Source organism: Mus musculus, chromosome X (genome assembly GCF_000001635.26).
Source record: "Mus musculus strain C57BL/6J chromosome X, GRCm38.p6 C57BL/6J".
Classification (NCBI taxonomy): domain Eukaryota; kingdom Metazoa; phylum Chordata; class Mammalia; order Rodentia; family Muridae; genus Mus; species Mus musculus.
In genome coordinates this window covers 111,565,372-111,580,744 of record NC_000086.7, presented here as the reverse complement: position 1 = coordinate 111,580,744, position 15,373 = coordinate 111,565,372, and the positions used below count along the sequence as shown (strand labels likewise).

Genomic DNA, 15,373 nt, shown 5'->3' with positions numbered 1-15,373 from the left:
GTGAGTTTGGGTTCAGCCTTGGCTATAAATTGAGAATTTACCTTAAAACTAACAAAAGCAAGCAAAGCACAGCAAATTTTATAAAAAGAAAAACAGTTGTTTTTTAAGAACCTAAAATACAGATTTTTTTTAAATGAATAAGAGTGATAGTACTGAACACAATCCCAGGAGTATCATAGCTTTAAATAGCTATATAGCACACATGCACATGCACTCACACAAATAGGCTCCAACTTTAGACTAACTTAGAATGTATTTCTTATCTGAAAAAATCTTGTATGAATTTTTAATTCAGTTCTAGAACTAGTTAACCAGTAGTTGTCATTGTCTCAGTCTGAATTTCTATTTCTAACTTCAGCTCTACTTTCATTCTTTCCCAAAGGTTACTCACAAAAAAGGAACATGCATGTTGCTTTTCTTTTTCTAGTTTTCTTCTGATAAAAGACTTCTGAAGTAAGATATGAACAAAACATGGGCTGAAATAGAAAAGATACCAAATTATACTAAATGTCACAGCCTATAGAGCCAGCAGCCTAAATAAAAACTGTGATTTTTTTTGTACTTCTGATTGAGTATAATGAATTTCAAAATAATTTCTCCAAGCATAAAAGACACCAGGTATGTTGGTGACACACACCTGTAGTAACTTAGAAACTTGAGGCAAGAAAGTCATGTGTATAGCCTCTAAACAGAAAAATGAATTTATATATATATATATATATATATATATATATATATATATATATATATACACAGACACACACATATATATGATACTAGTAGTGACAAACAAAAGTAATCCAGTTTATATCCTTTTTTTATTAGGTATTTTCTTCATTTACATTTCCAATGCTATCCCAAAAGTCCCCCAGACCCTCCCCCCCAAATCCCCTACCTACCCACTCCTACTACTTGGCCCTGGCAATGATGTTTAACCCTTGAAATATTTACAAGTTTACTTCTGGAAATATATTTTATCCTATTTAGTAAAATAGAAACACTTGCCATTACTTTCTTATTTTTTTAAAAATATAGTCTTTCATTCATTAATCTTTATTTGGATAAGTTGGATGAGATAAGTGATCTATGGAGTATTTTTTCCCTATAAAGAAGTCCAGGGTTTAAAAAATATATAAGGTACTTTCCAACGGAAACATTAGATTACCTAAAGGTTGTCTTTTTGAAATCAATAATAGCCATTTTAACAACCAGATAATGTTGCCAACATTGCTCTAAGTCATTAGTTATGGTCTTTCCTTCCCCTGATAATTCACTGTGTGATCCTAGCCAGATCGATCGCCTTTCTTAAACTTCAATTTCTCCACTCTGCAAGGAGGATAAGAATGATTATCAATTTTACATTCACATCTTAGAGCCTAGAATAAGTATTACAGACACTGAGCGTGTATTTGGAGAAAGTGTTAATGATCTCTTGGGGAAAATGGCCTTTGGTCAGAGCTCAAAAATACTTGTTACTGATGAAAAACATGTAATAAAAAATATTGAGGCTGTAGATGTGAGTCATTGACAGAGTGTTTTTCTCAGAGTAAATGAGACCCTGGGTTCAATCTGCAATATGGGGGATGGGAGAATAGAAGAAATTTAATTGTGCCTACTTGTATCTTTGTGAAAAGGGCAGTTTCAATCATTGACAAAGAGTTGTTTAATGTCCTAGTATTGCTGTCTAGTAAGATATGGAAAGAATTTTGCAGTGATGCATCAACAGTGCTATGAACTACCTCATATAATGAACATACAAGTTCTATTCTCAATTGTAGTCAGTCAACTGTATCTAATGCAATGAAGAAGAAAGAAATAATACCACTTTCCTAGTTTGAGGCTCTTTCAAGTAGAATTTAGAATATCATGAAAATTTCTAATTCACTTCCAGTATATGAAGCTCATGGTCAGTCAGTGCCAATTTGAATCTCTTTCCATCATTAACATGGTGTATTTAAAACTGCAACATGAACTGAATTCACTGATGTTACATTCTGAACAGTGTGTATTAGCAAAGGCCCCTTTGTACCTGAACTGGATCAATAGTAGCTCGGTGTCCTAGAAGAAATTGGTATGTTTCATATAACTGCCACTTAGGACCTCAGAAAGCATGTGGTATCTTCAGTGTACATCCATGGGTAATTTAGTGCTACAAAAATAAATAATAACTTTCTCCACATATGTTAGTTTTTCATTATATAGCCTGACAAAAGTAGAATGTTTTCTTCATATTTGTATGCTACAAGGCAAAAATTATAGGATGTATAATTGTCACTATTATATTGAAGAAAAGAATCAGATCTTATTTCAACAGTGTACCTTTTTATGTTCCCCCAGCATGCCCTGTCTTTCTGTTCCTTAATTGGGTTCTTGTGAGCTTTCATTTGTTTCTATTCTCTTGCTTCTTGTTTACTAATCTCCCCAAACCCATGATACAAGTAATGTTGTTGAAATTTTTCCACATAGATTGTCATTTTAGGTCCAATTTCTTATGGTGAAGTGGATACCAGCAGTGTCAACCACATAAAACTTGACTATTTCTCTAGTATAGAAGCATGTTCGACAAATACAGATGAAACAATTAGAACATGGTTAAGTTTAGCTCATAGATACTGGAATATCCTAATTGTTCCAGTAAAGAAATAAGCAGATACATCATTAAAACAGCCATAATCTTATATTGAACTGTCCCTAGTGGGAGCTTCGCCTCCTATATGGACATAGTTGAAGGAAAGGAAACAAATGAACAAAAACCCCACATGGTCTTTTCAAATTGTTAAAATTTATCTAAAGTAAAATAGAAGAATATCTCCCCTAATTGCTACATTTATTCTTTTAACAAAACAAAATAGGTCTTTGTTGAAATGTGGGTTTCCTTAAAGGGTAATGAAGCATGAATATTTTTAATAAAGAATGAAATTTTAATCTTTTTATGAGTAAGAAATGAACACACAAAACTAGCATGAAAACTACTTGCCTCAACCACTTAAAAGCCCTTTTCTAAGAAGGGTCGTTGGTTTGAAATAGTTGTTCATGTCTACAACAATGCCATCCTAGATGTATCTGGTGTCCTCAGAATAGCTCATTTCCCTCTTGATTTCCCCTTTGTCTAAAGTTTTACTCTACTTAATCCAGATACTTGGCATTTATATTTTGTTCCTTCCTAATATTATATGAAGAGTTACTGTTTTAGGTAAGGAAATGTGTAAAATCCTTAAAAAGAAATATTTCTTTTTTTAAAATTCATAACAATACATTAAAAGAAAAGAACTACAAGTATTAACATAAAATTGTAAAAAAAAAATCCTACTGCAACACAATTGATTTTTTTTTCTTTTTGACCCAGGCACTGCTGTCAGATTTACCTCCAGAATTAGAAGAGATGGATTGCAGTCATGCCTCGCCGGATCCTGATGATACCTCACTCAGTGTGTCTTCTTTATCAGAGAAAAATGCCTCAGACAGCTTGTGATTGGGAGTGGGGGATATGATCTAGTCTGTTGATTGCCTAACAGGTGTGCATTTCAAGATAACTGTACTGTTTCCCAAACAGTCTTCAACTGGAAAAACACATTGTTAAAGCAAACATATGCTGTGAAGGAATGACAAGATATAGTGGCTACAATACAAAATAAAAAGCATGTACAATACTTGAAATGGTTTGTTTTTAAAACTTATATAAAATCCTAGGAAATTGTATTTAATTTTGACCAACTCCACTATGAAATCTATTATATCTGATTTCTGAAAGATTTTTTTGCTTATTCTTTAAGAAGAATCTTAATTTTATCCAGAAATATAGAAAATAAGCATATCACAACATTACTAAGTTGGTTAGTTTTATTTTGTAGCCATTACATCTTTCTTCCTACTTCATTTTCTTATCATTCATATACATTTTTACTCAGGAAAGTGGGCTAAAAATTTACAACAGGCCTAATCATATATTTAACCTGGATGAATCCTGGGATTTATTTTTCAATTCCGATGAGAATTTGACCTAAGATAATGATTGAAAATTGAAGCACTTACTAGGACGTAATTGTAAGTTATTGGTACTCCTGACACTGGGGAGAGGGAAAAATCCTCTGAAAAGTAGAATCATTGTCAAAATGTCAAAACATTTAAGTACATAAAAACTGTACTTTTTAAAAAACACTTTTAATCTCAATTCTTGTATACAATAAGTGATAAGTATTGATGATTAATATTCTACCATATAGTAAATTTATATAATTGAGTCAGACAAAATATTGCACAAATACTTCAAGTTTATCAACATTTTCATAATACTTTTCATATCTTAAAATTTGTGAAACAGGAAATCAAAGTATGGTACTGGTATCTGTTTGTTTTTATTTAATTCTAGACATACAACTTTGCCACAAAGTTTACCTCATTTCCATATGAGGCCTGCACAAAGCCAACAATAATGTCAAAAAAATAATTATATATAATACTTTGATTGTAAATCAAAGTCCTCTGGATCTCTTGGATGCTATTCTATGAATACACACCTAAAATGAGCATGGTACCCAGTTGTTACTATTAGTAGGTACCAAATGGCAGCACACTGTAGACATCTTTTTGCATCTTCCCTTCTGGAATACCAGATGGTATTACTAAGGTCTGTCTATAGATGGAAAAATACTAGTTTCTGCCTAAACTCACAATGTCATATATTTGTAACTAGGTTGTGTGGAACTATATTACACGATTAAATTATTATCTATTCCTGAAAGATGCATGAAGCATCTAGATAACTGTTTCAATTATCAAGTTTCAGATATGTTTAAGTTTCTTAACTACAGCTATTCTGATCTCAGAATTTACTGATACCAATTTATGATTCCAGAAAGGCCCTTATTAATCCCTCTAGCTCAGAAATGTCCTTTCTCATTACTATATACAAGTAAAGTTCACTGATGACCATTCAGTTCATCAAATGTTTGATTTTACACTGTTGCCACACAACCTCTATGGCTTCCTTGTCAGCAGAAATATTTCAGTAGTCAGCTAATCATGTCCTTTAGCTGAAAGTCATGTGGTTCTTTGCAAACAACTTCTGGTAGTCCTTGCTGACAAACCAAATTCCATTCAGGGAAAAGACCACTGAGCCACAGAAGCTCAAACATCTAGATTAAGCTCTTCAGTCACATAAATTTCTCCATAAAATAAGAGTCCTCCCTACATACAACAAATACAGAAACCCTGATTATTTTATTATATGGAGGATTAAGACAAATTTTCCTGTAGCCCAATCTGGCCTCATATTTCCAATATAGCTGAGGATGGCTTTGAGTCCTGCTGTTCCTGCCTTTGTTTCCCAAATGCCTGGATGGCAGATGTGCCCCACCACACCTAGGTTCCGTTTGTTTGAGTAGGAACCCATTTCTGGTCTCAAGTCTCTCTGTGATCTTCTTTAGTACCATTGAGTTTCTCTTTAAACTGCTTCAGTTTAAGACACTTCCTAGTTGGTTTTCATTACAGAACAAATGAAAACAACAAAAAATTATTTTCACATCTTAGAAATGTGTTACTACATTAAAAAAAAATCCTTGGAGCTCATTAAAAATATCCTTGGAGCTCTCGCTATAGGAAAGATTCTGTGGCAGACACTGGAATTTTTAAATAATCTATGGACTATAAAAAGAATTATTTCAGCTGGGTACTAGGACACATAGTAACAACTCTAGCACTGGGTAGCCTGAGGAAAGCTGGCCTTCAAAACACAAAGAAATGTCTCCTGTTAACCTTTTCAAGTCTATTAATAAAAGTTTTTCAACTAGCAGTTATAATTAATTTAAGGATTCTTATAGATGTGATTCTTAGAAAGAATGTTACATCTGTAATTTTGGGAGGATGCATAAATTGTTCTATTCCTTTTTAAAGTTTCATTTAAATAGAAGCTGTGGGTCCTCACAGTCTAGTTAGGACTACTTTTATCCTGGTGTTTTTCTTCTAGCCACAGGATTATATCTTTTATGAACATAGGAACTAAAACATTTACAAATATTAAATGGAGGTGTTCTTTGTTGTTGTTTTGGGTTTTTTTGTTTGTTTGTTTGTTTTAACATTTGTCCCTTTTATTCACAAAAATTAAGACTTACCCCTTTGTTGAACCTCTTTTCTTTATGATTTTACACAAAGGACCTTGAGATATATCAATTATAAAACCTCAAAAAAATCTTTAAAGTTTACAAACAGGCACTTTTTACAAGAGTTTTCTATAAAATCCATCAATGTAAAAAAGACACTGGACTAAATTTAAGGCATGTTCAGTTGTCATTAGAATTATTTTTGTTTTGTTGGAGACTTTTCTCTCCTCTCGTCCTGACTTCTCTTTGATTCTCTAGAATGTTCAGGGCATCTGCTAGGCTTTTCCCAGCGTCTCTTGGCACCATTCTGACACCTGTTGTCATCTCCTTTATGGTCAGAATGCTTTCAACTCCTCTCCCTTGACTTGAAGCGATCTTTTCTTCTGACATTATCACTGTCCTGATTTTGGGTTCTGTGTTTCTCATTTTCAGAAAAAGAAATCTTTTCTCTCTCACCGCTTCTTCTTTGGCTCGCCATGCTTGTCTTCTGGCTCTCTGTGTGAGCCTTGTTCTCAGCCATTGCCAACTCTGCTGTAACTATTCTCATGGCTTCTGTCTTCCATGTGCTCTGCTAGGGGATCTTGCCAGTCTGTGTCTCCTGAGTTCTGAGTTCTCTGTCTTTCAGACCTTGCTCTCTCAGTCCTCCCTTCCTGGTGTCTTTGGTCCTCCCTGCCTCCTCCTAGCCTCCTGTCACATGCCTGGTGGTCCCTGGCTAACTTATCTACTTCTTCCCCACCCCGCCCCCGGCCTTGCCTTGCCTCTTCTTTGTACCTTTAGCTGAGGCAGATCTCTGACTGCCAGAGGAGGAGGAGGAGTCGCTTGCTTCACTGGAGGACTCTGAGCTGCTCTTGCTGCTGTTGGAATCTGAGTCAGAGGAATCGGATGCAGAGGAAGACTCTGAAGATGAAGATGTCAGTGCTGATTTCTTTGTTCAGCTTCTGGTTTCTGTACTACAATGACACGGGCATATTTTTTCAGATGTTCTCAAAGTTCATCAGTCAAACCTCCGAGACATGGAAGTGAAGAAATTGATGACAAACCGGGTATTTCATGGGCTGTCTTGGGGTAACCATCCTTGAAAGAATGGCTGAAGCATTTCATCCTTTAACCTCGCCATTCAGTTTAGGAAGACCCATGTAGTCACACAGTTCCTGGAAGAAGATCTTGACAAAAATCCTACTAGATGATGTCATGTTCTCTTCACTCAGCTTTATACATTTGAGAAAACTCCATGGAAGTGAATCTGTGTATAAAAGGTGAGCAAACATCTTAGCAACATTTCTCAATTTGTTTGTCTCTAAGCGAAGGATGGTGTAGTACTGTTCCTTGAATATACTTTCAAATGATTCCATGTATTTTTTTCAGCATACAAAACCACCCAGCTAACAAGACAAAAATTTTTTCATAGGTCTTTTGTTGAGCACAGCAATCAAGTATCATGTTGCAGAGTTCTTTTGTTTGGCTCTCAGCAAACTCCATTTTCAGCAACTTGTGTGCACATTCTTCAAAATCTAAACTTGACTGAATGGCAAGGTATATTTATTGTAAGGCGAAATGAGACTAGTTGATTTCTGTTTTGTTGGATAGTTACGTTTTGTCCTCCTTTGTCTTCTTCTTCTTCTTCTTCCTCTCCCTCCTCCTCATCTTCAATACTTACAGCTTCTTGGTCTGTGTTTGAATCACTGTCTCCTTCATGGGATTTTTTTTTTAATAGCCTTGTTCTTCGTCTCTTCACTTTCCATAAAATAAGGATCCATCTTGAAAACATTAAGAACATGTTCTGGATTGTAGTCATCCTCCAAGGGGTGCATATGTATAAACTGATAGTCCTCTTCCATTAAATCAAGTCCTTCCAGAATAACAGACTGGTCCTTGAATCCATCCTTCTGTACAACAAACATCACTTTAATCGTATAATGAACTCTTCTGTCAATCTCAGACTGCTGTAGAATGTTTCACAGGAGTCCAAAGATTGCATTGATTCCCCTTTGTGACACGTGGATTAATTTGAGACCACACTCCTTGAGGAAGCTGATACCACTTCAACACTGTCATCTGTTGGTCTCTCTACGAGCAAAGTGAGCATCTCCAAGCACAGAGCTTCATATGCCACATTTTGGTTAATAAGATGTGCCACAAATTTTGAAGCAGTCAGACAAATTTGCCTATCATTCTTTTGATATCCTTCCCAAAAATTAAGAATTAGTCTCTTGAGGATTAATTTTCCAGTCTGTGGGACTTTTGAGTTGATTATTGCCACCAAAGCTGCATAAACATGAGGGAAGATTGGAGAAGCACTCTGCACTTGCAGAACAGGTCTGGACAGCAATCCTCTCCCTCTGACTATGTTCTCTTGAAGGAGCTCTTGAATTTTATTGGAGATATTGACCTTGTTGATATGACCATTGATTGATTTCTTCAGAGCATCCCAAATTATCCTACGGTACACTAAGATGTTTTTATCTACAATCTGTTCCTGCATCATCCTGAGCTTTGAGGGAGGAATATGTGCTCCCCTAGTGCAGGTGAGCAGCAGCTCCTCCACCTCCTCCTCCTCCTCCTCCTCCTCCTCCTCCTCCTCCTCCTTTTCCTTCTTTTCCTCCTTTTCTTCTTCAATGTAGGTTTTTCCTGTGTAGAACTCTGGGTTATTCCTTGCAGTCTGGGCTTCTTCTTTCAGGAGATGGGGATTTCCAGGACCATTTCCGATATCTCTTTTTCTGTATTTTTCTCAATCCCTACTTCATGATTCTATGCTGTCATCATAAGAGTATCCTTTTCTAGAATGCTCATAGTCTGACCGGCTGTAATCAGAGTAGTCTCTGTCCCCAGGTGGGACTGTTCTTGTTCTGCCTATCTGTCTTCTGGGGAGGCACTCCAGTGGTATGAATTGTGGTTCTCCCTTCTGTCATGACCAGAGGACTGTTTCATGTGTGCCACACTACTTTTCATTTTCTGCTGGCAGCTGACCCAATAAACCAGATGCCTTGGGTTCATTCAAGTGACACGTATGCAATGGTCTGAGTTCCTTGACAGTTTTTTTTTTCCTGTCTCCACATGTCACCTAAAGCTCTACCACACTTCTGTCACACTGGAAGTGCCAAATGGTGGTGTTATATAGCCAGTCCCAAAGGAAATAGCCTTTTCAATGCAAAAACAATCTTCCTTAGCAGATTAAAAATATAGCAATGACCTTGAAGAAGTCAAGATCAATTATTATAAACAAACAAACAAACAAACAAACTGGGACACTTGCTTAGCATGTACACAAGGCCCCAGTTCAATCCCAAGAACTTCAATAGGAAAACCATGAAACTACTATAATGGAAACATATTTTTCATATATATGTAGTGGATTTGGTTTTGAGATTTTTTTTAAAGACCAGGAAAAAATGATAACTACTGGCTGTTTTCATGAACATATTTGTGGCTGATAGTGAAAATCAACAAACTAGTATTTCCTTGACAATATTAAAACATATTACACTATCAGAAGTGTCACTCTGAGAAGCAGAGGTAAATGGAAATTTTTCCTACTTTACTGCATTTACATGCTTAACTTAGGATATCAAGGACTTTCTAATGTATATCTGAGAGTACTTATCTTCTAAAATGCAAGTTAAAAGCGCAACACTGAAACTACAATAACAATGAAAAAGAAGGTACCTTCCTCATTCAGTGAAGCTAAAATTAGTTGCAAGAAATGAAAATTGCAGTTGCCCTGGAGAATAGGAAAATTAACACATGCAAAGAAAATGTTAAAAGAAAATTGGCCTGTTTAGGGAACCTGGGGATGTTTTGTTGTAAGGTCAGTTATCAACAGGACTTTTACACAGCAGCAGTAATCCGTGTTAGAAATGTTTGTTACTATTGGAGAAAAAAATATCGTGGCCCAGTCACATCCTGTGTTCTGTATATTGTTAATATCAAGACCTCAAAAGATGTCCAAGAGCTCATTTCTGCAAAGACAGAAACAGCTACTTTTAGGGTCCTTATATTAGGGAGTCCTACCAGTTTGTAAGAGAAATGTTAAGTGGTGGATGTAAACAGACATTGATCAAAATGATTTTGTCTCCCTTTTTGTGGAGGAGTGTTCAGCCACTTAGCCTGATTGTTTATAATCACCAACAAAATTCTGAAATTTTTAACTGCTGCCTTTTATCTGTGAGGTGGTAATGAAATACCAGGAATGGTGTGTCCTTTTAATGAAATTTATTTTTAATCAAATCCCCCAAATTTAAAAAAAAAAGTTTTGTGCTTTGAAGTGGTACCTGTGTCACTGTTTCTAAATGGTGACTAGATTTCTTTTTGAAGTTGTGTTTACCTTGACAGACAGCACTCTGCCATGCCCTTTGCCAAGCTATGCTTTGTAATGCTCTAATGAAATAGCCAACTAACTTATGACCCTACACTTGACATAAACAAGCCTTTATTAAGAACAGATTTGCCAAGGGGTGGGAAAAGAAAGGGATATTTTCATGCTAATATAATTATGATTGTTCCATTAAATTGTATACTGGGTATATTTTGTTCTTCATTGAAATTTTATTTTGCATTAACTTACTGAGTAATCCCTTTTAGCAATCCTGCATTCCATTTTACTGGTACTACCTCTGAAACATATTATCTCCTTAAAACCATATCAGATTTTAATGTGAATTTTTGTAGAGTTTTTATTTAAACTTTTATAGAGGCAATAAATGATTTCCAACTAACAGACCTCTCTTTTAAAGTTTGTTTTTCTTTGTGTTGTGTTTTTCTTCTCAAAAGTGAATTATTTCTTCCCTCAGATAAAGTTCTGATAAGGAGAGGAATATTAGGGTGTTTGGGGTTCAAAGAAGGGAAACACACAATGTTCAAGTGAAAATTTGGTCAATGTCTTAAGTTCACATGTATATCATTCTAATGAGCTTTACATAGATAAGTACAAAGCCAGAAAATGCCAGAATCAGTGGGATGAAGTGAATATTCTCTAACAGGCAACAGGTTTGTCCCCAGTAGCATACTTAAAGGGTAAGACAACTTAATACACTGCTACAGTATAAATAGCAAACAAAAATAGCAGTTTTAGAAGATTTTTGTTAAGTACTGAAGTGGCATCTGACTTGTCTTGCCTCCCTCTGACGCTAATTTGGCATGCTTTTAATTTGGATAAAATATGCCTAGGACTCCTTTGTCAAAGCCTGATACCAATTAAAACTCTTTGTGTTGCCTGACTAGTGGAGAAGGGAAACAGGAGGGCAAAGTGTAAGTTTGAAGTAGAACAGAAGCAGCTTTCCTTCCCAGATGATAGCTTTTCAAAACTGTTGGAAGGAGAAATATCACATACAGACATTCAAATGATTCAGGTCCTTTCAAGGTCTTCAAAAGAATTAATGTAAGATGGTAAAAAATTTTTGTTTTCATACACATGAAGGAAAATCATTATGAATCCCTTTAGAAGACAAATTCATGGCTAAATATGTTCATAAGACTACATGGTAGGTTTCACATTCCTCAAAGCTAAAGAAGTTTTAATATTCTTATTAGTATTTTTTTAATAAAAACACCGACTTTGTTTTGTTTTTAATTTTATTGTATGTCTATGAGTATTTTGCCTGCATGTATGTCTGTGTAGATAGAGTATGTATGCCTGGTATCCACAGAGGCCAGGAAATGGTGTCAGGTCCTCTGAAACTGGAGTTAAATAGATGGTTGTGAGCTACTGTGGGTGCTGAGAATCAAACCCAAGTCCTCTGAAAGAGCAAGTGCTCTTAACTGCTCAGCCATCTCTCCAGATGTCATTTTGTTTTTGAGACAGGATCTTGCTTTGTTGTCCTGGACATCTTCAAACTTGTTGTGTTCTCTCAAATTCTGGGATTATAGGCATTCAAGCATGCCTAGCAAAATGTAATAGATTGTAAGGATACAATTACTATTTCAAGCTATTAAAAGGTTTTTTCTGCCCACGCCTCCAATGCTTGATGTATCAATAATTCTTGTTAGCTTAATTTATATAGCTCAGAGCTCTAATACCTAGGTCACAGCCTTGAATGTCATTTAGATGAGTTTATGCAAGAGAAAAATCCCTCTATTGTAGGGTCATAATGTATTTGTATTTAGAACCTTGTCTTTTAGTTTGTCACTAATCACATAGGATCAGTAGGCAATATAGTCAATCTTACAGGTTACTTCAATCAATAAAATGCCGGATGTTGAGGAGGCTATCTTATATAGTCTCTTCTACATAATGCAGTCATCCCTAACAAAAGGTAGAGGTACCTGTCAGATAATTATTTGTTTCCTTAATCGACTGCATTCTTTACAGTCGATTGAATATTTGAATAGCCAGGATTCTGACAGTTGGGTGAGTTTGAATAGCCAGGATTTGAATATTTGAATAGCCAGGATTCTGACAGTTGGGGGAGTTAGGGATTAAAGTTGAAGACACATAAATAAAGAACCTTTAAAAGTCTTGATAAAAATCATTGTAATAGAGGTCAGTAAGTGAAAGGTGGGCAGGGGCAAGATATTGGATCAACAAGGTGTATAATGTTTGATAGCCAAGATGAGTAACTGTTTAGATTAATTATTATAGAAGTTAAGACTCAAGGGTTTGAGAGATGGCTTAGCAGGAAAAAAGTATTATTGCAGAAGATTGGAATTTGGTTCCAGCACCCACAATGAATTGATTATATTGTCTGTGGCTCCAGCAGTAGGAAATCTGATAAACTCTTTGGAACTCTGTGGGCACCTGTACACACATGTACGCATTCCAACACATAATTTAAGGTAATGTGAGAGGAGGCTGGAGAGATGGCTCAGTGATTAAGAGCACTTACTGTTCTTACAGAGGGCCTAGATTCAGTTCCTAGCACCCACATGGTGACTCACAACCATCTGTAACTCTAGTTCCAGGGTATCTAACACCTTCTAGTCTCCATGGGCCCCTGTATGCATGTGGTATGCATAAATTCACAAAGGCTCATATACATATACCTATATAAATAAATCTTTAAAACTAAATATTTTTTAAATTGCAGGGATGTGGTAAGTTGTTTGACCTGTGTGTATAGTAGACAGAATAATGATAGTATTCTACCTATGTGGTAATGAGAATGGGAAAACCTGCCATGCAGTGCTTATCACAATGCTTCATAACACAAAGTATTTAGGATACCAATACTATTATTATTGCTTTCCAAGAACAAAAGGTGGGGAGGAGAGATTAAAGAAACTCAAGGAGACCCTGTGTTCAGTCCATTGGTTGGCTGTGAGCATCCACTTCTGTATTTGTCAGGCACTGGCAGAACCTCTCAAGAGACAGCTATATCAGGCTCCTGTCAGCAAGCAGTTATTGGCATCCAAAATAGTGTCTGGGTTTGGCAACTGCATATGAGCACAGGGTCCCTAATAGAGGAGGTAGAGAAAGGACCCAAGCAGCTGAAGGGTTTTGCAGCCCCACAGTAGAAACAACAATATCAACCAACCAGACACCCCAGAGCTCCCAGGGAATAAACCACCAACTAAAGAGTACACATGGAGGGACCAATGGCTCCAGTTGCATATGTAGCAGAGGATGGCCTTGTTGGACATCAATGAGAGGAGAGGCCCTTGGTCCTGTGAAGGCTCGATGCCCCAATGTTGGGGAATGCCAGGACAGGGGAGAGAGAGTGAGCATATTGGTGAGCAGGGAGAAGAGGGAAGGGATAGGAGGTTTTCAGAGGGAAAACCAGAAAAGGGGATAACATTTGGAATGTAAATAAAGAAAATATCTAATAAAATAAGACCCTGAGATTCCACCTTACATCAATTAGAATGGCTAAGATCAAAACCTCAGGTGACAACACATGCTGGAGAGGATGCAGAGAAAGAGGAGCATTGCTCCATTGATGGTGAGATTGCAAACTGCTACAACCACTCTGGAAGTCAATCTGGATGTTCCTCAGAAAATTTGAATTAGATCTACCTAAAGACCCAGCTATACCACTCTTGGGAATATACCCAAAAGATGCCCCACCATGCCACAGGGGCATGTGTTCCACTATGTTCATAGCGGCCTTATTTGTGATGGCCAGAAGCTGAAAATAACCTAGATGTCCCACAACAGAATAATAGATACAGAAAATGTGGTTCATTTACACAATGGTATACTACTGAGCTATTAAGAATGAGGACATTCTGAGTTTTGCAGGCAAATGGATAGAACTAGAAAATATCATCCAGAGTGAGGTAACTCAGACCCAAAAAGACATGCATGGTATGTGCTCACTAATAAGTGGATATTAGCCAAAAGGAAAAAACAAAGTACAGAATACCCAAGATACAGTCTACAGAACTCAAAAAGGTCAACAAGCTGAAGTGCCGAAGTGAGGACGCCTCAGTCCCACTTGGGAGAGAGAAGAAAGCAATAACTAGTGGGGAGGGAGAGAGGGATCTGGGATAGAGAGAGGACGGGGATGGGGAAATGGGAGGGGAGACCTGATCTGGTATTGGGTGAGGGAAAAGGGCTGAAGCCCTGAGGAGAAGCAGAAATAATGGAAACAGGCAACTTCAGGACATAGGTCCAGAATGCACCAGAGACATGAGAGGTAAGAGACTCTCAGGACTCAAAGGGAGGGACCTTAGATGAAATGCCTGACAGTAGGGATAGGGAACTTATAGAGTCTACCTCCAGCATGATGACAGGACATCAAATAAGGGAGAGGGTTGCCATCCCAGTCACATCTCTGACCCATAATTGTTCCTGTCTGAAAGAATTAGAGGGATGGAAATGGAGAGGAGCCTAAGGAAAAGAAGGTCCAGCGACAGGCCCAAAGTGGGATCCAGCTCAAGGGGATGTCCCAAGTTATGACACTATTACTGAGGTTGTGGAGTGCTTACAAAAAGGGGCCTATCATGACTGCCCTCCAAAAGACCCAACAAGCAGCTGAAAGAGTCAGATGCAGTTATTTGAACCCAACCAATGGACAGAAGCAGGTGACACCTGTTGTTGAATTAGGGAAGGCTGAAAGAAGCTGAGGTGAAGGGCGATCCTGTAGGAGAACCAGCAGTCTCAATTAATCTAGACCCCAAAGATTTCTCAAACACTGGACTACCAACCAGACAGCATACACCAGCTGATATGAGGCCCCCAACATGCATACAATAGAGGACTTCTGGGTCTGTGTTCATTCAGAGATGATGCACCCAACCCTCAAGAGACTGGAGACCCCAGGGAGTTTACAGGTCAGGTAAGGTGGGGGCATCCACACGGAAACAGGGATCTGGGGAGGAGGTGTGGGATGTGGAACAGTTGG

General features: G+C 37.2%; 1 protein-coding gene and 1 pseudogene across 2 annotated transcripts in view; one reads left to right on the top strand and one right to left on the bottom strand.

The window, feature by feature from the left end:
* The window catches only part of Hdx (highly divergent homeobox), a 121,876-nt gene extending 116,335 nt beyond the window's left edge, over window positions 1-5,541 (top strand). For both annotated transcript variants that reach the window (NM_001290459.1, NM_001080549.2), the window contains one exon: window positions 3,347-5,541. In NM_001290459.1, coding sequence (NP_001277388.1) covers window positions 3,347-3,472 — 126 coding nt within the window. In that variant the 3' untranslated portion in view covers window positions 3,473-5,541. The remainder of the gene's footprint in view (window positions 1-3,346) is intronic.
* A 732-nt stretch (window positions 5,542-6,273) lies between these two features.
* Gm7340 lies at window positions 6,274-9,110 on the bottom strand (annotated as a pseudogene).
* Between the last annotated feature and the right edge of the window lie 6,263 nt (window positions 9,111-15,373).